Source organism: Furipterus horrens, unplaced genomic scaffold, assembly GCF_987537825.1.
Source record: "Furipterus horrens unplaced genomic scaffold, mFurHor1.1.pri manual_scaffold_5, whole genome shotgun sequence".
In the NCBI taxonomy this organism is placed as follows: Eukaryota; Metazoa; Chordata; class Mammalia; order Chiroptera; family Furipteridae; genus Furipterus; species Furipterus horrens.
In genome coordinates, this window is record NW_028327175.1 from 31,478,546 (window position 1) to 31,502,443 (window position 23,898).

At 38.9% G+C, this 23,898-nt stretch overlaps 1 protein-coding gene across 1 annotated transcript in view; it reads right to left on the minus strand.

Moving 5' to 3' along the window:
- ADAMTS16 (ADAM metallopeptidase with thrombospondin type 1 motif 16) overlaps nt 1-23,898 on the minus strand; it is a 131,310-nt gene that overhangs the window by 21,243 nt on the left and 86,169 nt on the right. Inside the window, exon 18 of the mRNA XM_090278921.1 lies at nt 16,411-16,537. Within this exon, the coding sequence (XP_090135047.1) occupies nt 16,411-16,537 (127 nt within the window). The remainder of the gene's footprint in view (nt 1-16,410; nt 16,538-23,898) is intronic.

A 23,898-nucleotide genomic window follows, 5' to 3' on the forward strand; every position in this document is an offset into this window, starting at 1 on the left:
AGATGATTTTTCTGGCCAATAGATGCCATTAGGCCAGGTGGTTGCCAAAAATATACAGTTAACATTTGATGTTGGGGTCATCTTTCTTGGTGAGGGTGGAACATTCCATTCTCTGCAGGAAGGAGTTCTCACTATGGCACTTTGAGGAGATTAATCAGAACCAGAAAATGAACACACAGAGTAAGTAAAACAATATTTATGTAACCATCGGCTCCCATCTTTACGAAACTACCTTTTACAGTCGCATTCATTCTTCTTCAAGACATCCACAGATTAGTTACTTTTTATTTTCTTACTATGTCTTAGGTTCCCATTCATTGAATTTTTTCCCTATCTGGTGGGTCTTATGTATTAGTAAATACTAAAAGGTTCTGACACTTTTTAAAATACTTAAATAACACAACTAGTTACATATAGTTAGTCAACTAAATAATTAGCTAATGCTATCATATTCTTTGACATCAATTCCGCAAATGTAAATAAAGCTTCAATATTATATCACAAAGCTTATCAGGTGGATCATATTGTGAATTCCACATTTATCTACTACTCTACATAACACTGATGCAAGAAGACAAAGGGGGTATGAAAAGGAATGTACTATACTGATATCTAATTAATATTACTTGCTGTACTACAATTGGTATAATTTATTAGCCTATGTTGCAAAAGAGCCTAATGATCCAATGGTATTTATATTATGTATATAGACATAATAAACTATTCTTTTATATTTAAATGGTTTGACATATGCTCAATATTCTTACAATGAGTTGGGACAGAGAAAAAAAAGACCCATATTTAAAGAGCTCATTCTCTAGCTCAGCTGTTTTAAATGACTCAAATTGGGACAGCAGCCAACCAGTGTAGCATTTATAATAATTTATGCCAAAATATCATATGCAGAACATAAAAACGATGTCTGGTAGTTTAGACAGTACTATGATGTCTTTCTTTAACTGACCCTATGATGTAAGGTCTACATTTGTACAAGTAGCCATGAGAGAATTGCATTAGCCTTCACGACATGAGAAAAAAATCAGTGGGAAATCCAATTTTTTTGAACAAAATAAAAGGGTTTCCTGAAGAAGAACAAGTAAAGATGTATGAAAATGGTGAGACCAGTGGAGGGCTGGACACAGGTGTCCTGTGTATGTATGGCTCATTGTGTTTTACAGCCTAATAGGCATTAGCTGATATTAGACAGGCTCTGTAAAGTCTCATTGTTCTCAAAAAACCAATATATCTATCTTCCAGGTCATGAACAATCTACAGTCAGACAATCTGGGATGATGAATTCAGTCCTAAATCCCTCTACTCTATTGAGTTCCAACAGTACTAGTAATGATGGCTAGTACTTAATGAGGTGCTCTATCTGTACTAGCTCTTTAATTCTCACAATACATCTATATGGTACTTATGATTACTATACCCATTTCAGACATGGAAACTGAGGTATATAAATGCTAAGTAATGTGCACAAGGATATGCAAGCGTACTTGGAGGAAACAGGATTCCAGTGCAGGTGGCCTGGCCTGCTGCCTGAGCTCTGGACCACCTGAGACCCACCACTCAAGAGGCCAAATGAGAATACAACACAAATAAATATGAATCACAATGGCCACTAGTACAGTGTGGCTGACTTCCAATTCTGGAGAAAGCCTTCATAAGCATCCTTTGCTGCAGGCAGGATAGCAGAATCATCTGCAGATATAAACAATGTTGTTGATGATCAACAGACCAGAGTCTAAGTTAATGCCTTTGGTAACCATGGGTAAGCCACACAAATATTGATGGGTGTGGGCTACTTTTAAATAGCTTTATAGAGAAAACACATTTCTCTAAAGCTCATTTTTTATTTTAAATTTAAAAATTGAGGTAGAGATTTTGGGAAAAATAGTACAAGTGGGGAAATACAGAGATCCCCTCCCCAAAATGGCTGAAAAACTGTGAACATATCAAAATAATAAAAAAAAATAAAACTACTCACATAACAAATCATCTGTATTTGCTCTCTGAAGCACTTGGAAAAAGTACACATCAGGAACAAGACCACGAGGAAGAAGACCAGCTTCATTTAGGTTTATGAAAGGATTATATGCAAATGCCCTGGTCAGAACTGAGTTGGGAAAAAGAAAACTTACATGGAACCTATTGAAAATTATAGAGCAACCCTCACGCTGGCACATGTAAAAAAAGATATATAGCACTCAAAAGAAAGATGAAGAAAATAATAAAATATTCTGGAAGAAGACTTATTTTATCAAATACAGTTTTACAAAATAAATTACACTGTCAGGAAATTTAAAAGAAAGTAAAAATTCCAAGAAGTAAGACATCAAGTTTGAGATAAGAGGACAAGATGACATTAAAGGGAGTGCGAAGAGAAGCAACAGAAAGATACTCCCAGATATGCAAGGAGTTAGGATATCCTTCTTGAAAAATCTTCTCAAGACATACTCCTGCTGACTGGAAAAAAGATGTAAACTGTTGAACTCAAGAATGAGAAAGCTATTGTATGAAGATACTGGCAAGGTCCCTGGATCCCTTTAAATAGATAATTGCACTTATACAACTATGGTCAAGTTTATAACACAGAATTAACATACTATCATTATTGAAGAAATACAAGTATACAATATACTATTATTATATTATTAAATTAAATTGAAATGAGAAACCTGAAAGCACTTATAACAAAGATTGGGGAATCAACTGAAGTGTGAGGAGTAGAGAATTAAAGGAGTAGAAATATCTTTTTTGTCTCTTTTGTTCAACAGGGTTTTTAGAAAGAATATATATATATATATATATAATCCTAAGAGTTAGGTGTTAGGGTTTAGGGTTATATATATATATAATTTTTAGAGAGAGGGAGCAGGTGGGAGAAAAAGAGGAAGAGAAACATCAATGTATGGTTTCCTCTCTCATGCCCCCAAACTGGGGACCTGGCCTGTAACCCAGGCATTTTCCCTGGCTGGGAATCAAACTAGCCACCCTTTGGTTAGCAGGCCAATGCTCAATTTATTGAGCTACAATAACCAGGGTTCAATTTAGTTTTTATAGCTTTAATTTATGAAGTGGATAAATCATAAAAGACTAGGTTAAGCATATCATTCAAAATTGTATAGGTAACCAAACTATAGAAATAAACTGTATCTCTTCTAAATAACCAGAGGGGTAAAAAAAGAGAAGGACATAAATAAAAAATTAGAAAGTTACAGTAGAGACATATTAAATAACTAAAAATATCAGGCAAACTTAGATAAGAATAGTTAATATAAGACTTATCTATTGAAAAATAGCACATAAAATCACAGACTACTCTTATAGAAATGTATGCAAATCATAAAGAAAATGCTATAAAATTAAAGCTACCAGCACATTAAAGAATACACAGTGATTAATTAGGGTTCATAGTAGGAATGCAAGGATGGTTTGATTAATCACAAATCCCAGGTCGTACTCATCTTAGGATGCAGAATGAGATGTGCTTTTCTTTTCTTCACAAATTTAATGCCATAAATGCTCACTTCTTTGAATGATAGAAATGTGTCCTGGTTCAGGTGTCTAATGACTTAAGAGGCTGACATGATGTCACTCACATAAACACACAAAACTTCAGTCCACTTGGCTCCTGTAAACTTTCATATTTTGCCTGTAAAGCCCATAGACCTGTCTAGACAAGACTGATGTTCTTCATTAAAATAATATTCAGTGAAGTTTTATAGCTCCATATCCTGAGATTATTGTAATGTGGGCTTTCTGGATATTTATTACATGTATATAACTTCCTAATACACATGCATAGATGTGTACACACAGGCACACACACACATACATATGTACATACCAGGGAGAGCCTCAAGAACAAAAGGAATTATCTGGAGAGAGGGCCCCTTGCATTACAGGCTTCCCCTACTAGATGAGTGTTCTAGAAATCCATCTTTATCAGTGTACCAGCTGGCACTGTTGTGAGAGACTGTGTTTGGCTTCAGTAAATTATTTTTTGAAGACTCTTTTAATTTGTTTGCCCGTTACATGATGGATGATCTATGAGCACACCTGATCACACTGTGCTGAGTGTTCAGCACTTTTTGACCAAAAACAGCATGACTCCCATGCCCCACCCTCCCCATTCACCCAATCTTGCCCCAGACAACTATTTTTTGTTTCCCTGGATATAAAAATGTCCTCAAAGGGAAATATTTTGCTAATGTGGAAGAGGTGAAACAAGAAATGGAGGAAGCACTAAAAGGCATCAGAACCAACGAGTTCAAAAACTGTTTTGAGCAGTGGAAAAAATGTCTTGTATGTATATTGCATTAAATGGGGAGTACTTTGAAGGTGATTGAAGTTTAAAGATGTGAGAATAAATATACATTTTTTTATAAGTAAATGTTGAGTTTTTGGGTCCTCCCTCACATACACATACACACATGCACATGCACACGTGTGTGTAAATAAAAGGAACAAATGAACTCTAAAAATATTTTCATATTGATTCATTTACATACACAATTTCCACAACTGCCTTATAGGTGGTTTAAACATTTCCTTGATAATTTTTTTCTCTGTGCAATCTCCAATGGTCATACACTTTAGTCTCCTCATCTATACCACAGAGATATAATAGTATTGACTTAGTGTGTTACGGTTAGGATTAAATGAGTTAATCCCTTATTTTGGCAAGTTTTAGATTAATGTTAGTTCCTACTATTTACCACTATTATCATCATCATCATGGGAGTGAGCGGTATAATTGGGGTGGAACTTTTATAATTTAGGACAACTCCTCTAAAAATAGTAAAATCAAAGAAACTTGAGTCAGCTTCACTGACTCCATGTAATCCTCCTTAATTACTAACGTTACTGTGCTGACTTTGTACATGTATCCCCTGGACATCTCTACTTCTCCATTCAAAGTAATTGTTTAGGATCTGATGGTGAATATCACTGGCAATGAGAGAGATAGCAGATAAATACTTTCCATCATAATTCCATTTGTCTTCATGTCATACATGAAGAGAGAGGGAAGAGTGACTGACTTTTCTGGTTGATTTGGAATGACTCACAGGTTTCCCTAGACATGGGACTTGTGGTTTAAAAACTGGGACAGTCTAGGTCATCTGGGATAAGTTAATAACCTTAGGAGTAACTTATTTTCTTTTTTTTTACAGTACAAAGCAAATTTAACCAAAGACTTTTGTAAAAATTTCCAATAAATTTTCTCGATACTCCAATTTATTACTGCTAATGATTACAAAAATGCCTCAGCATTGCTCACATTTTCAATATCTTATGAACAGTTAGTTGACTCTCTAAACAACCATAATAGAAGCCTTTAGTAAAGCATGTGGACTGAGAATATGTCTTTATTTCTGTTACTTTCCCCAATTTTAATAGAGGCCAGGAAGGAGTTTTTCCTCCTGGGGAGAACTAGGTGTTAGAGACAGGAAAGGTGTAAGAACAGGAAGCTGAGATTCCACCAGCCCCAGCCACCTTCCCTGCTGTGCTCCAGAGGGCTGGGCACACATCCTGGCTCACCATAACAACACACACATCTCATGACAGACCCTTCTCTGGAGAAATGATGGTCCTGGGGGAGAGAATTTGGAAATGACACAGAAGGTGAAAAAGCCTGTCTCAGCACATAAATGTCTAATCAGCATCTTAACCTCAGTCTCCACATGAATGGATAGACAGGGATAACAGGGTATTGGAAGGAGATCTCAGCATGAAAGGCAACAGGAAAGTCCAGCAAAAATACTAGGAGCAAAAGGAAAATGGAGGGAATAGACTCTGCAGGTAGGAAAGTAAGAAAAGGGAGAGAGAAGAGGGAGAGAGAGAGAGAGAGAGAGAGAGAACAATAGGACCCCGACAGAAAGAAAGAAAGGACTAGCATGCTTTAAAAGAAGTCTTACAATTACAGTCCACAAAAGTAAGAAAATATTTGGTGACAGGTATTAAAAAAAAAAAAAGAAAATCTGTAAGATAAAATAAAAATATCTCCCAAACAAAAGGATAACGGGATGAAATTTGAAAGGAAAAAGAAAATATAAGAATATAAAACATGAACCTAATGTATTAAGAATTCAGGAGGCAAGAATATAAAGAATGAAGGGGAATAGTATTAAAACCATTTTTCCCATATGGACTCAGGAAATAAATGAAGATACAATGAGATTAAAGCACATTCATAACCCAGGAATAAATAAAAGACCCTAAGGCTTCCAAAAAGGAGTAGGTAAACATAATCAGAATAGCGGCAGACTCCTTGGCAGCCATAGGAGATGGAAGACAATGATGTCATGCCCATAAAACTCCAAGGCAGAGTGAATTCTCCCCTTGAACTCTGTTCTCAGACTCTCTGTCACCGGTAAAGCTGGGGAAGTTCAACTCCCGGAAACTTTCTCAGACAGAGGAAAGAAGTTGTGCCCCAAATGTGGTGTAAACCAAGAGAGTCTGTGGCCTGGCATCAGGTAACAATATGCCAGCCATAGCATAGAGAAACAAGGGGGTTGAAATAAGGATGGCAGCCCCATGGATGAGGTCGCCAGGGGAAAAATCAGCTGACAGGTTCTCTGACACATCTGACAGTGTGGGGAGTGCTGTGAGAAGGCTGTGATGTTCTCACACCCTTGTTGTCCTGTCCTAACAGCACTTCCTCTGTGAGGTGCCCCCACATTCTGCACCCCTTATTCTAACCACTCCCATCCTCTCTACCTTGCTCTATTTTTGTCTTTTAATCCATGGCTCTTACCACCTTCCAAAATATGTCATAATTTAAAAATACATTATGCTTATTGCTCTTTCCCAATAAGCTTCTCAAGGACAGGGACCTTTGTTCACTCACTAATGTATACCAAGAGCCTGACACACAGTAGACATTCAACTTATATTGGTTAAATTAATTTATGCCATATGTGTGTGTGTGTATGGTTTTATGTAAAAAAAAAATTCTAAGCAGAAAAAATTCAGGCAATTAACATTTGGAAAAATAAAATTTTATATACAATTAGGTCTTTCTGCTTTCCATTGTGTAAGTGTATCACAATTTTTTGATCCATTCATCCACTGATGGGCACTTAGGCTGTTTCCAGCAGTTGGCTATTGTAAATAGTGCTGCTATGAACATAGGGGTGCATAGGTTCTTTTGAATTGGTGATTCAGGATTCTTAGGGTATAACCCCAGCAGTGGAATCACTGGGTCAAAAGGCAGTTCCATTTTTAGTTTTTTCAGGAAATTCCATACTGTTTTCCACAGTGGCTGCACCAGTCTGCATTCCCACCAACAGTGCACTAGGGATCCTTTTTCCCCACATCCTCACCAGCACATATTGTTTGTTGATTTGCTAATAATGGCCATTCTGACCAGTGTGAGGTGGTTTCTCATTGTGATTTTAATTTACATCTCTCTGGTGGCTGGTGATATTTAGAAGGAACTCTTACCTTTTGAAACAGCATGAATGGAACCAGAGAGTATTTTGCTTAGTGAAATAAGTCAGGCAGCGAAAGACAAATACCATATGATCTCACTTAACACAGGAACCTAATGAACAAAACAAATGAGCAAAATAGAACCAGAGGCATGGAAACAAGAAACAGACTGACAGTGACCAGGGATGAGGGGAAAGGGGGAGAAGTGGGGAAAGAAGGGGACAGGTCTGGTCAAGGAACTAATATAAATGACCCATGGACATGGACAGCAGGGTGGGATTGACTGTGAGAGAGGGGCACAAGTGGATGGGGGCAGGGGATAGCAATGGGGAAAAATGGGACAACTGCAATAGAGCAACAATAAAAAAAAGCAATTAAAGAAAAAGGATAGAACCAGGATATTCTACTAAGCTAGCAAGGACTGATAAATAATTACGTGAACAATGAATAATAATAAAATGTCACCATGTTGGAAGAATGGAGGCCAAGGAAGTTGATGTTAAGAGAGAGCTGAGTGATGTGAGTAATAAAAAGTGATGTAAAAGGGCTACATCCTTCCCTATGATGGATTAGAGAATAATCTCTAAAACCAATTAATAGAAAAGCTATAATTATGCATATTATTTAGAAATATTGGAATAAATACCAGAAGAGAGAGAGATAAAGTAACTAAAATTGCTGCCCCTAGTTATTGGAAATGGGGGTGAGTTAGTGGGTGAAGGAGAAATGATAATTTCTCATAGTGAATTTTAAAGTACCATATGCCTTTTAAAAACTATCTGCATGTCATTACTAAATAAAAATCAATTAAATAACATGTCAGAAGCAAAAACCTAGATTTAGTTTAAATGTTGAATTTTGAGAATTTAAATGGATTCTTCTCTTTAGCACTTATTTAAATTAAGAAAACACAATAAATGTATTAAAAATAAAAATTCCTTATTAGTAGAATTTTGTTTGATAGGAAAACGTAATGACTGTAATAAGGTGGCAGCTGGAGATGAAGGGGGAATTTTTGTGTGGATCCCTGTCTGGTATTGGATCCGGACAAATGCAAATATTGTAGAAGGCTGTGTGCTCTCTCTTTGTGACAATTGCATTCCTGGTGACCACAGTCAGAAGTATATTAAGAATTTGTTTTCTGTTTCAGGTCATTTTGTCCTGAACTTACAGGGAACTGATAGGAAAACAAACCTAGTTAAATATAAAAATGTTTTATATTCTCATGTGGTCATGTTTTTTGTCTTGCAACACTATTTCTTCATTGAAATGAGGTCTTGTCTTGAAAGTAGTGTTTTAATTGAAAATGAATTCATCTAAACAAGTTAGCTTGAGGATATCTTTGGTTTTGAGGATATTGTTTAAAAACCTATGCATGCCTATAAAAGTGCAATGAAAGATATATAACAAATTTTAGAAATGTCACTAATAAAATAAGGACTGCTTAAGCAGAAACACAAGGAAAATAAAAGAAGAATAGGAAAATTCTAAGATGCAGTAATCATATTCAGATCTGTCAAAAAATCTCATAGCCACATGCTAAAGTTAATGCCTAAGTCTTAGTTTCCTTCTAGACCTTATCAACTCTCAAAGGGGAGATTCTCAAGTCTCTACAATTGGTGAAGATGACATGCTTGGCAAAATCATGTTTTACAGGTGATGCTGGAATGACAACACAACATGTCAACCAAAACTAACCTCAGTTATTAAGCAAATGCTAAGGTGAATTGTAAAATAAATTATTAAATTCCTGTATCAAGTTTGGTTTCCCTCAAGTTAAAGCTCTGTCAAGGTTACATGAGTCACTGCACTCATCTACTCAAACTCCCTAGTCCTGTAAGGTCAGAGAATTTTTTTTCATTGAGTGAAACTCTTTTACGGAGGTGGGGTGGGGAGGCAGGCAAAAAAGAGAAGGATTCTGGTGGGAAAGATGACCGAATATGGATGCATCACAGGCAGGGCTACATGGGAGAGATGTTTGCAAATCAACATATTTCAAGGTGGCGTCTAAAGAAGAGTTTTAAATAGCCAACTTCAAAGTGACAGAATGATTAAAAACACTTGTTCAATATTCAATCAATGTTCAAACAGCAACCCTGTACCTGACCCACTTTTTTCCCTTCCCTTTGTCCTGCCCTTTTTCATACAATATGAAAACCAACAAAGGAAACTGGCCTGAAATGACACATTGCAGATATATTTCAGTCTACCGAATGAATCAACTGGTTTTCTGTTTTTAAAGTTGTATTTCCTGAAACATGTGTCCTTAGGAGGGTTTGGCCTTTAATGCAGACAAAGTGCTTCCTCGCCCAGTACCCCCAACAGTTTATCCAAAGTTCTTCAGTGTAGTAATGGGCCTAGGAGACTTTCTGTGGGCAGAGCCATGTGCTTCTAGGTACTTCTAGACAGGTGGAGCATGAAGTGAACTCTGTGCCCAGACTGGATACCCTGTAAGCAGCCTGCCACAGTACGAAATTCCTGCTTTGTGGTCAGATCACTGCTCCCCACCCCCACTTTTTAGTTCCTCCTCAACACAACTGCTCCTTCCTCTCATAATTAAAAGTGACTTTGTTTCTGTTACGGGGAAAAGAAAATGATGAGTAAGGCTGCCTCCTCTCCCAGTCAGAACATATTTGAATAAATAACTAAAGAACTTGTTCTAATTGTCATATAAAATAACCCTACTCCAACACAGTAAACACATTCCTTCATTCTCATAGGAAACATTTGTAAAATCTCCCACTCCTAAGCCATAAAGGAAGTCTCTAAAAACTTTTAAATGATAAAATATTCATTTTTTCTTTGATCTTAATGTACCAACATCTCAAGTAACAAAAGCATTACCCAATGCCTCCATAAATTTGGAAATGCAAAAACATACAAGTTCTGAGTAATTTACAGATCTGAGAATAAGGTAATTCTGCCTAATTGTACCTAAAACAATATCTTGTGTTCTTCCCAAAGTCTGGATTCTGAGAAAGCTTCCAATTTTCAGCAAATATACACAGAAGCACTAATTAGTATACTTACAGGGACTATATTGTCATAGGCATAGATTATTAGCAGCAAAATCTATTTCATCTATCTGTCTATCATATATCCATCCATCCATCCATCTATCTTTTAATAATCTAATTATCTATTATCTATCTGTCATCTACATATTTTATTGATCTATAGATTTGTTTTTTATTTTTATTTCAAAATAATTGAAGTGTATACCATAGTATATATTATTAGATGACAGTTATGCTGAGTATGGAGGGGACTTGTTGAATTTTACTGTTAATCCTCCTAAGGCCTAGAAAACAGAATATAAAACCCTTATTAACAATTTCGGTATTACTTAATCTACATAACTAGGTAAGTTCTCTGAAAAACAGTAGTATTCTCAAGGTATCTTTTTGCCATTGCTCATATAGATACATAAATAAACAAATAAAGAAAAACAAAACCTGTACAACACATACTCATGCACCAAAACAAACCAAATGAATTAATAACAAACAAAAAGACAAATAAAACCCTCCAAAGTACAAAAGATTTTACAGTACTACCCAGGGCAGATTTTTAGGTGTGAAACAACAAATTCCAATCTAGAAAGCTAGTTAATTTTTATATCTCCACTGATTATGTAATAGTTTCTATATTAGTATTTGAATGACCAAGGAGATAAGTGCTATTAGTCTTGCTTATGGTAATTCTGTTTGCCCATACTTGTAATTGGACTTGTACAAAGAATGTATTTTAACACATGTCGTTACCAGCCTGAATGCATTTTAGACTCATTGCTTTGGTATTATGTGACACATTTCCAAGGGGAGACTCAGTTAGACACCATCTTTGTATCAAGATACTGTCACACCTTAGGGATCATATAGTTTCAAGTCATGATCCTCATACCTGAATTGGTGACTTAGACTTCCACTGAACCTCTCTTTAAAGAAAATATCAATTACAGAGGTGCCATAAGTCTTCTGGTTTCCTTGATTAAACAGAGGTTAAATGCCTTTTGATGGGGATACAGCAGAGAGGGGACAGACATCTAAGAACAGCAGGGTTAACCCAATGGAGGTGATTTTTCTGGGCATGAGGCACAGGTGGCCTCTCTCCCAGAAGAACAGTACAGAAGAGCGTTGGGGCCTAGAGAACACATCCTCACAGATTCTGTAAAGCCCTTTTCCCAGTGTCTTCATTCATGTGTGAGTTTGCTTAAATTCAGCAGCATTGGCACTCATCCCATAGTGAAAAGAATATAAAAGAAGAGAATTGCACCAAACAGCCTACTTCTTTCATAGCTACAACTGTGGTGTTACAGAGAAATCTGTGTCTTGAAGTCATTGTAGAGTGACATTCTAAACTCAAGAATAATATAGAACTGATATACTAAAAGAAGAAACTGTCTAATACAATTCTCAAGTATCTCAGAAAACAAGCTTGAAATCCAAGAGGGGCTGCTGGGCAGGAACAGCTATGTAACTTATAAAATCCAGTGCATAATGAAAAATCATTAGACATTTCAAGGTGGTGATACCAGAGAATGAAACCAAGCAGGGATCCTTCTGTGTGCAGGGCCCTGGGTAGTTCAGATTCCAGGCGAGTCCTGTGGCTAATTTATTTTCAGTTACTCAGATAATTAAATGAACTGAAATGCTCTCATTACTGATATTTAAAACATTTCATACATTGGTACCACCTAAGTAATCAGGGTTCTTTTCATTTTTTCAGTGACTTAGACATCACTGGGTGATTAATATTTTTATGGCTTATAATGAAAAGCAATGAGACACACACAAAATGACTGCCCCTTTCCTGTCATTAAAAGTATTGACTCTTACCTTCTATTTCTACAGTGTGTAACCCAATAAATGTAGTCACTGACCTAGTTATCTTGGTTGTAAGAGAAACTAATCTGCTAACAGGTTTGTAAGGAGTCACCAACGTATAGGCAACAATAATAGGACCATCCAAAGATCACGTGCAGAGGATTACATACAGAGAGGTTATTTTTGTACAGATTCCTAAGATGAAAAAATAAGGCATTTGATCACAACATATTTCATCTAAATTCTTCCTCTGCATGCCTAGAAGAATAATGCGGAGAGGGAAAAAGTATCTTTTTACCATCTGGAAAATATTTCCTCTTGAATCTTCGATCCATTGTCCAGGAAAGCATACATACTATGGGTTATGCTTTGAAAACTAGCTAGTTAAGATAAATGACATGAAGAGCTACTCCACTTAGATAAACTGAGAAATAGAAAGAAAATAAATAGCTGTGTGATTTATAGCTCGTGTTTCAAAAGCAAATGATAAAAATGCTTGATTCATGCTAAAATGAAGACAAAGACAGCTGAGCTATGGGTGGGGGTGACTGTGTACTGCTAGTCAGTTCCAAGGCCATCGCAGAGACAGACTTTCCTGGTGCAAGGAAGAGAGACCAGAGGCTGTGTGTCAGCTCCGCTCCCTTCCCAAGGAGCAGCTGGGACTTGCCTAAGCCCTGTCATTTAGCCATGATGCTCCTGCTGGCCGGAGCCAACCAGACTTTTTAAGATCCTCTTCCTGCAGCAAGGAGACCCCTGGACTTCTAGTACTCTGCCCCCTGCAGATATTTATGACCTGGGATCCCCGTCCTCCTAATGACCCCGGAGCTTGACAGTACTCCAGCTGAGTGAGTCTCAGACACTGCCCAGGCATGCCATTTGGATGCTGGTGCAGGAGGTCAGGGGTTCAAACCAGCAGAGCAGTTTTTCCTTTTCACTTAAATTACAAATGAGAAGGCTGTGGATTAAGATGTTTTAAAGATCCCACTCCCCAATCCTTCTGGGACCCTCCTACACATGGAACATGAAACACCAAACTGCACCCCCGTTGAAACCTGCCATTCAGTGGGCTGAGCAAGGTGTGAGAGAATGAGCTATTGCAGTCACTCTGGCTTTGTGAGGCCACTGGAGGGACAGACACCACAGGACACTGGGACTTGGAGAGGGCCCCACACCTCACTGGAGACAGACTTTAATAAGAAAAACACACTCTCATGTTCAGAAAAATAAAACTGGGGCTTTCTGCCCACTTAAATCAGGAACAAAAATTTGTCAGTATTCTGAGCAAGAGAGAAATGTATCTCACATCTCAGAGGAAAACAAAGCAACTTTTTAAAATAAGATCTATTTTCCCAATTCAATTGTTAAAACAAAACTCCAGAAGGATTAATATATATAATGTAGGTTCATTCTTCTGTACTTTGTCATTGATAGTTTGCTTCACAGACTAAACAAGTAACTGTTGTGAGTTTGTTTCTTCCTTTACAGTGAAGTTAAACCAACCAAGGTTTATTGAGTATTTAGCACATGTGCTGTACAAAGAGCATTTACATGGATTCCCTCAGCACCCAGCCCTTATATTCCCCTGATTACATACAGGATGGGCAGACAAAGGGGGGTTGGCACAGACCACACCTTTAACCACATGCAGCCTGCCCAGCGTGAACTATACTGCCTTTGGCCCACTGGCATCACCCAGGCCCACTAAGTCCACTCCACACAGAGGTGTGGGATGGGAGCCAGGATCTTTGCCCCACCTGTTCCGTAGGAACCTATGGGGCCTGCTTGTCCTCTAGCTCCTGCTACAGGCTGGGGTATGGCAGGAACCACCTTTGTCCTCCTAAGGACTTTTCCAGCAGGAAAGCATGACATTAGGTTTCTGGCCAGGATTTGTATTATCGTGTGAAGCTTTCTAGTCTAGGGGAAAGTACACATTAAAAAATGTGAGACATATAAATCAAAGAATTAAGATGGGGGCCTCTGGGTTGTTCTTAGGTGTATCTGGGGTACTCTCAGTGTGTTTTCTACCTGATGCTCCCATACAATGGGTTCAACTTCCCCCAGACCCTTTTGTTCCAAATCATGCCTTTCCTTTCAGCACACAGAGCTCTTGCCAGAATTTGTATATAACATTGAGCCTGACTGAGATAAATATAGAATACAGCACATGAAAGAACACAGAGATGTCTTTGGCTCTAGATCTCTCAAAACTAGAAGGACAAACTGCAGGGAAGCAGAGAAGGCCCAGTGAGAAAAAGTGATGGGCAGAATGTCCCTATGTATATACATATTTACAACAGAGCATAAGGGAAATACAATATCCACTTAAAAATCTTTCTTTGAAGGAATCAGTAAGCATGAAGTCAAAGAGGAACCAGAGACATACCTTATAAAGGCCTTTGGGAAGAAACAGAACATTGGAAAAGAAAAGGCAGAGTGAAGGGTGGGTTCCCAAATGGGCTGTTGGTGGGAGAAAAGGGTGGTCATTTTCTGATTCCCATCTCTGAGGTCTGAGGTGGTAGACCCAGAGTACGGAATGGGGAGAAAGAGGAATGCTGGAGGAGGCTGGAGGGAATATCAAATCCTGGTCCTGGGAGGGAGTAAATGACTGGCAAGGGTGTTAGGGTTGGCTGTCATCCTGGGGTGGCTGTGTGAGATGGGGTCCACAGTTTTTGAGTGAGAATAGAGGCTTGTAAATTTTCTGGCAGTATGTCACTACTGAGCTCCACGTGTGGAGTGGGTGATCAGTTGGGTGTAGACAGGTTGGGTCTCCGGGGAAGGATAAGGATGCAATAACTGGAGATTCTGATGCCCCCTATCCTGCGACTCCACATGTCTTGCAGGTTGCCCTTCCCCACCTGACTAGAGGTGGCTCACTAAGGCCAGGCCTGCTGCAGCCCATGGAGTGGTGAGAGGACGAGAAGGAGGCAGAGTCTTTGGAGGATGCACATGGAATGACCTGCCTCACTTCTTCTGCTGGCATCCTGCCCGCCAGATGATGAGCTGGGTGGAAGAATGGGGTACCCTGGCTGAGGCAGGACCAGTGACTTTGTGAGATGGTGGGTCCCCGGCCACTGAGGGGACAGGTGGGCTGGGAGTACAAGATCTTTCCAGGGAGGACCATCTTGGCACCCTAGTGGGAAGAAAGATCCAGCTCCTCAAATATTGATAAGGAGCCTCATCTCTATTATGAGCAAGTGACCAGGAGACACACAGGTCAGGGAAGAAGGCAGACAGTGCCTCTCACCCTTGTGTATTTACTGTCTTCAGGAAAAGCACCCATTTTATGAATGGAGCCTCAGTTCAGCAAGCCTGGGATCCATATTCCAGCTATGTGGGTCTTTAAAGTCATCCACACTCCCTTTACAAACCAGGAAGCCTTGTGCATGGGTGTTTCTAGTTGATTTCATTCAGTAATCCATAGGAAAGATAAAATACTTCCATTTGCAACAACATGGATGAGTTTTGTGAATATCGTGCTAAGTAAAATAAGTCAGATGGAAAGAGTCAAGAACCATATGATTTCGCTCATATGTGGGATTTAAAACTGAAAGCAACAACAAACTAACAAGACAAACAAATGAATAAAAAACTCACAGATACAAACAGTATGGTGGTTACAGAGGGAAAGGAGGTTGTGGGGAGAAAAGGTAAAGGGGGTCAAATATATGGTGACAAAAGGGGACTTGACTTTGGGTGATGAGTATACAATGTAATATATAGATAACATATTATAGAATTGTACCCTCGAAATCTATATATGTTCATTAATCAATGTCACCCTAATAAATTCAATAAATTTTTTAAAAGAAAAAGAAATAGTAGGAAGGAGACAGGAGGCTGGGATCTAAAACATTATCACCACATAATGTTTAAATACTGCCCCCCTCCACCTGCCAGCATGCAGACTGAAGTAAAAATTTAACAAGATGCTACTATAAGAACTTCCACAGACAGTCACTAGATTTTCCAGACAACTTCTTAAAGCTCACTTGTTCAGGCAGTCCTTGTGACTTTTGTCTCTTTGCTGGTAGGGATTATGTGACAGTACTCTGTGCTTCTACCCTCTAGACGCAGGGGCTCCTAGGACTCCCCAAATATATTCGCAAAACTACCAAACCAGTTCCAATGCACATGGCAGTCTTACCTGGGAGGACAGGCAGATACTTTGCAAGGCACCACCCCTGTGACAGGCCGGGTGTTGGGACTGCAGAATGATGTATTTACTTGAAATCTCAGGTCTCTGTAGCAGACTTCTCGTGTGGTCATCTGCCCTATATGAAAAGTTGAGATGCATGACAAAGACTCAGAGACATGCTCCATGGTAAAAGGCAAATAAAGAGTTAATGAAGTCTCATTGAAAAAAAAAAAAAAACTTTACCATATCTGCAGGTCTCTGTGTTACCAACCAATTGGCCAACTGTGGATATTATACTTTCCTGACTGGTCTTCGTAGTTTTTATTAGTGAATTTCATCAGTTGTAAGGTACACGCCTTTTCCTCCTACATTTTAACTTCTTTAAAATCAACATGGATACTGAAGTTGATACAAACATACCTTTGATGAAACATGCTAGTTCTTTTTTGTTTCCATTGTTGAAATATCTATTGTTTCTCAAAACTAACACAATACTAACTATGCTTGACTTGTGTGTTCATGTGAGAGGTTGCAATAAGAAACAATCGGTAATAAACCAGAAAGAAATACAGACAAAGAAATAACAATAGGAAGTTGATCATTAGAGAATTCACAGAGCTAAATATTGCCATAGTTTCAAGCCAGCTGGCAGACTTTTCACAATAATGACTTAGTTGTTGTATGGAATGAGGTCAGTGGAAATAAAAGTTGGTTTGAGTTCTGCTTCCATTTCCATCTTCAGTGCTAGTTAGGACTCTGTGAACATCCCTACCTTTTTTCAATATTTCAGTTTATTAATTTACCCAAATAAGCACTGTTACTTATATGAGGTATCTAGAGCAGTCAAATTCATAGATGAAAAGTAGAATGGTGGGTGCCAGGGTCTGGGAGAGTGGGGCAGGGAGTTAGTGTTTCATGGGGACAGAGTTTCAGTTTGAGAAAATCAAAAAGATCTGGAGACGGGATGGAGTTGACTGTACAACAGTATAATGTGCTTAATGCCACAGAACTCTGCACTTAAAAGTAGTTAAGACAGTAAATTTTATGTTATGTGTATTTTAAAGCAATAAGAAAGGGACTCTAATTAGATATTCACTTTGACGGATGTTATTAAATAGTTCACTTAATGGAGAGAAAATAATTAATAAAAAGAACCAAATGTGCTGATTTAAAATTAACAAAATTAAAATGTATTATGATCTAAAATAGTTTTATCACTCTGCTTAGAAAAAATTGATGGAGTTGTATTGTTCACATGGCCCATCTTGTCTTTTGTTTCCTGAAGCCTAAGCTGGGGAATGACAGAATGATGTACTGCACCCACGCTGACTCCCTACTCAGGCAGATACTAAATTTGCTTGTAAAGGAAAAGCCCAGAGATGGTTCAGGAGCGCCAAACTGCAGTTATGGACTCCAGGCACAACAATCTTGAACTCTTGGTTCCATTTGAAACCAAATCTTTCTTCACTTAAGGAAAAGCAAAATTCTCTAAAATGCACAATGGAAATAATTTTGACATTTTGGCTCTCCTTTGTCAAAAGAATAAGGTAAGTCAATGGGGAAAGTGACAATCTCTAGAAGAGGAAAGGCCTCCAGGGGTCTAAAGCAGACCCATGAGCAGGTGAAGCTCATGGGTCTGGGCCTCAAACCATAACTGCCTGGAGTTTAACCCTGCAAGAGCAATGAAGGGTGGTTACATGGGACATTTGCAGTTTTGTACAGTTATTCAACTCTCTGCTAATTTGATAAAATCATATTTTAGAAGGTTTTTTTGGTGTGTGTATTCCCCAATGTGAATGCTGTAAATATTTCTTCCTGATTTTAATGATCAAGAATGGCTTATCAAAAATGACTTTGAAAGTACTTACAAAGCTCAACACCAAAACAAACAAACAAACAACCCAATTAAAAAATGGGCAAAGGACCTGAATAGACATTTCTCCAAAGAGGACATACAGAGAGCCAATAGACATATGAAAAGATGCTCAACATCACTAATCAGAGAAATATAAATTAAAACCACAATGAGATACCATCTCACACCTGTAAGAATGCCTATCATCAATAAATCAACAAGCAACAAATTCTGCTGAGGATGTGGAGAAAGGGAACCCTAGTGAACTGCTGGTGAAGAATGCAGACAGGTGCAGCCACCATGGAAAGCAGTATGGAACTACCTCAAAAATTAAAAATGGATCTACCTTTTGACCCAGCGACCCTACTTCTGGGAATGTATCTGAAGGAATCCAAAACAGTAATTTGAAAGAACATGAGCACCCCTGTGTTCATTGCAGCATTATTTACAATTGCCAAGTTAAGGAAGCAGCCCAAGTGTCCATCAACAGATGAGTGGATGAAACAGCTATGGGGCATTTACACAAAGGAATTTTACTCAGCTGTAAAAAAGAACAAAACTTTACCCTTTGCAATGGTATGGATGGACTTGCAGAACATTATGCTAAGTGAAATAAGCCAGTCAGAGAAAGAAAAATACCATATGATTTCAGTCATATGTGGAATCTAGTGAACAAACTGATCTAACAAGCAAAGCAGAGACAGACTCATAGACAGAGAGCAGATGACAGCTAGTGGCAGGGGTGCTTAGGGGTTTGGGGAATTGAGCAAAAAGGAAAAAGGACCCATGGACATGGACAACAGTGTGTTTATTGCTGGGGCATGGGAGGCGTAAGGGGACCAACTGGTAATGGAAAAAATACAATAAAGATTAAATTAAAAATGACTTTGATAAAGATCATGGAATAATTTGCAGTGATATCAGAAAATTTACTTATACTTCTTGAGAATCTGGAAGGAGGTATTTCCATGAAGGAACAAAATCTAAATCACACATAATGAATGACCCGAAACACTACTGTCAAGGTCAGGGTGGTGTTCACTGAAGAAGAACCTCAATCTCACAAGGCAAAAGAATGATAATGAAAACGAATGTTTCAAGCACTCTGGTAAGTTTGCAGACCCAATGTCTTCTCTAATATATAGGTTTAGGAAAATCAAAGATGGGGTTGGTGACTCATGTGGGACACAAGAGCATGTGCACACACTCACACACAGGAAACAGGAAGGAGTGATCAGACAGATTCAATTCCCTCTTCAGCAGAAGCAGCATGGAAGACAGCCCCCAGATAAGACTGCTTTATGGGCTGTGCTAGGACATTCACACTTGAACTCTAAGGGAGCACCCAGCTGTCACATAGTCAGGCTCCATGAAAACAGGTTTTGGTTCTGCTTTAAGAAATCCTTTTTCACAGATAATTCAGAGCTATGAAGAATTCCATTAGATCAGATAGTCTTTGCTTTGCTACAGGACCTGAAAATATGAGCCCACAGGCTTGGCCAAGAGCATTCCCATTTCTCTTTCACATCCCTGACTTCGGCCCTTAGTTTCTGTATGGTTCGTAGCAGATCAATTCTCCCTTAGGATGTCCTTCTAAATCCTCTCCCAAACTCCTGTTTTCCTACTGCCTATTCACCACATTGTTCTTACCTATGATTCAACCATCCAATAACCTCACTTGTGGGGAAAATGGCAAGAACTAACAAGTAAGGGAGAGAAGTTACTCTCATGTTCATGTGCAATGTTTATGTCAGTTTTTTCCAAGGCTTTTTTGTTGGTCCTTAATCAGAGACTTTTGCTCACCATATGTCTGTGATTTGCATACTCAAGATCTTGGTTTTAGACTTACCTAGATCTTAAGGTGTCTGCTTGCTTGTTGGCTTTTGTCACATTCCAGCAGGAAAAAAGCAAGCCATGCTTTGACCACTCAGCCACGGAGGCTACAAGCCAGTATTCTCATGTACACACAGACACACATTCATACATCCAAGTGCATGCACACATGTCTTTGTACATGTGTGTTCAAAACTACAAACACCTCTTAAGATAATAGCACAATCCAAAACAGGGAGATATGTGTTCATCATCCCTGCCCTTGGACCACAAGAATAACAAGATCATTATGAATTCCCTCTTGCTTCAAGAGTTTCATAACCTAAACTAATTTCTTAGGCAAAGCTGTAACATTAACAGAATAGAAACTGACATTTATTTGATTAGACAAAGTGCAAAGAGCTTTACAGCTATTCTCTCTTCCAATCCTTAGAGGAACCCTATACAGTAGGTCACATTATTATCCACATTTTATAGATGGGCTTACTAAAGTGTAAAAGGCTTAAGTAGCTAGTAATATTATTAGCTTTTAAGATATGGGGCCAGGATGTGCCCCTTGGCTTCATGGTCCAAAACACCACACTATACATTATAGCTCGCTTTCTTTCTATCCAATGTAACATACACATGCAGAAATTTTTGTGCTTCTTATTTGAAACAGAAAGAGATTCACAACATTTTCTGTTTCAGAAGTCTTCATAGACTAAGAATAATTTCTTAAACTATGTTTCAATGGACTAAAGGCGGCTCAAATTCTAAATAATGAAAGTCACATCCAGGAGCAGGAAGAAGAGAGGCATGAGGGGGAGCCACCACCATGGAAGGGTGACAGCAGGCTGATGCCACACACATCATCATTCCTACACAGGGTCCTTGCATACTTATGATTTAAGTGGTTAAGAGCTTGCGTTCATTTATTCAACAAGTATATACTTTGCTACTGGTATACGCAGGATGCTGTGCTAAGACCCTGAGGACACAGCAGCTAATGGCAAACAGAAAATGCCATGAACCAACCTCCACCCGAAACCACCCCATCTCCATCACAGAACCCAAGCCAGGAAGAATACAGCAAATAGCAAAAACAGGCCTGAGTACACATCAGGTGTGATAAGGCCACAAAGACAAACATCTCAAGAGGTCAAGGGAATCAAGGGTGTCACTGCTTGGGATGGCGAGGGACCACTTCTTGCTGCCAAAAGGCTTCCTCAAGCTTGTAATAGGTGAGCACAGCACAGCAAAGGTAAGCTGAAGGTGAAGGAAACACTGACATTCAGTGACAGAAGTCTCTTCCTTTGACCTGAGAAAGTTCAAAGCAATGAGAAAGCTGGCAAATATAATGCCAGTACAGAAAAGAATCAAAACCAAATACAGAATAATAAAACAATCAAAGCAGTGCTCAGTACAATAGTCGTTAGAATGGTGGAATGGGAATGTTAAATTCCGTTATCTGCAGGACACTTTTTCACTTTTATGCAGTAAGTGTGTCCAGGTCCTGGGCATCCTGCAGAGAGTGACGTGGGGACTTACATAAGAAATATCCTTTCAGTCATACTATAGCCATTTACCTCTCTTTCAAAATGAGCGTTGTACCCAACACATCGCTTCACTTTTATTGTGATTAAGTAAGGTTGTGAATAAAGGGGTGAGTGATGGCAGGGTGGGGGGGGGTCGTTGGCTAGGCAATCTTGTTAGCTATATACTGCAAGCCCACAGGCCAGGCTCCCCAGGCCATGGGTGTTCACTGTCCACACGAACACACACAGGTGAATATAATATGACACACCAGGTGCTACTGGATGGACAAGGGATGTCCAAATCCTAGAAATTAAAACTGAGATGATGAGGATCAACCACACCTTCTCTTAATTGAAGGCATCCTTTGCAGCACTTAAAAAGCAAAGAGGAGGGAACACACACTAGTGCCCACCGTGCCAGGGTGAGTGCCCTTAGGCAGCTAAGCACTCCTGACCAGGTTGGGGAGTACTGGTCTATCGACGCAAGGACTCCTGGGAACACTTCTTGCTTTGGATGTCTAAGCTAGTCAGCATTTTCCAAAAGACATGATTTTTTCACAGGGATATAGCCTCATGACACCTGTCACTGTTTAATGCCCTACTGAAATGGTTGGGGATATAAACATTTGGCAGTGCATGATGAATAAATGTTGGAGGACAAATCCATTTGTAAGTGGTAAGGATGCTTGATATTTTAGTTTAAAATTCATTTTCCCAGCCCATATAAACAATAAAGGACATAAAAGTGAATTTAAATATTTCTTCCTTTGACGGTATTCAAATATCTAAATATTCTGAGAAAATAAAAATATACATAGACAGTCATATGCCCAATGGTACTTAGGATTTCCAAGTTCTATTTTCACACGAGGTGGTAGATGACTATGTTTTCGGATGAGTTTCCTGTGATGGAATGGGGTCTGCTCAGCCATATAGCTAAACATGTACAGACACTCAGGTATTATGTCTCTGACTACGGGCAGATCTGTGAAACAATTTCTGAACAGCACTTACAAGCACTCAACTATTTGTCAGAAAGAAATATCACATAGTCTGTGGGAACACCAGAATCAAGCCAATTTTCTAAAATGATCCATATTAATAGATAAGAGGGAAGAGTATACAATTCAAAGGCTCGAGTAAGAAAGTTAGAAAAAACATCCTTTAACTAGAAAGCGCAGAGGTGAATCCAGGCCATGGGATGTGGTGAGTGTTATGATCAATGTGACCAGGCTCTGCCACTATCTTCATGGAAACCAGCTCTGGCCAGTTCTTTGAAAAGCACTTTAAAATCTTCACATTTTGCCAAAGTATCTGGAAGAGGAATATTCAGTCTTAAAGACCATGATTTTATCAAATAATCTCCAAGTTTTTAATAATTCTAAGTTTAGAATTAATTCCAGCTATTGCCAAAAGCCTTAGTAAACAACCATTCTAACAAAACGACACAGAATACTGGGAAATATTCCACAAATGAACGCACATGGTCCCATGAGGAATGTGCATCATTACTACAGCGAGTGCTAGATACATTGTGGGCCTGTGATACATGACCATGAAATCCCTGAAATCGGAAAAGGGACAATATTCCAGGATACCAGAGTGTGGTAATTCCTGGGAACAGTTCAGATTCTAAAGGATTCCAGGCTGTTTAAGTGACAGTTTTGCACGGTGTGATCACACTGAGCATATGGCTCCCTAACGTGCACCAGAGCTTGGAGGGCAGTGACTGTGGTCATTTATGGAGGACATAGGACATCTCTATGCATTTGATCTGCTTACTGATTTTCATGACGTCACTGATCTGTCAAAATGACAGGGAGAGCGACTGCTCATCTTGCAGGTAGTTACAGCCTCTTCATTAAGATTCCAGTTTGGTTAACAGAGAAACAGGCAGCAGGACTGAAAACCTACATATGCACACACTCACCCACAGCAGGACACTGGAGTGGAGCTGGTCATGACCATGTGATAGAAATGGGGGAGGGGCTGGACCTAAGAATGACACTAGAACACAATGTTCCTGATGAGGGGAGGTTTGTGGGAACCAGCAGGACTCAGTTATAGGACATGATTCTTCTTTCTTGGGAAGAGGTGGGCACTCTCTTTTTACCCTTGACCTTTGAGCATGCTTGAAGAAATGGGCAGGAGACAACTGTGCACTTACTCTCTGATTATGAACATTCTATCACACAAAGTAAGGATGTGAAAGATCTAATTTTAAGCAGTTCCTGTGAAAAATATCTAGATATGTTAGTCAATTAGACAAGTAATATGAATGTGTTACTGTTG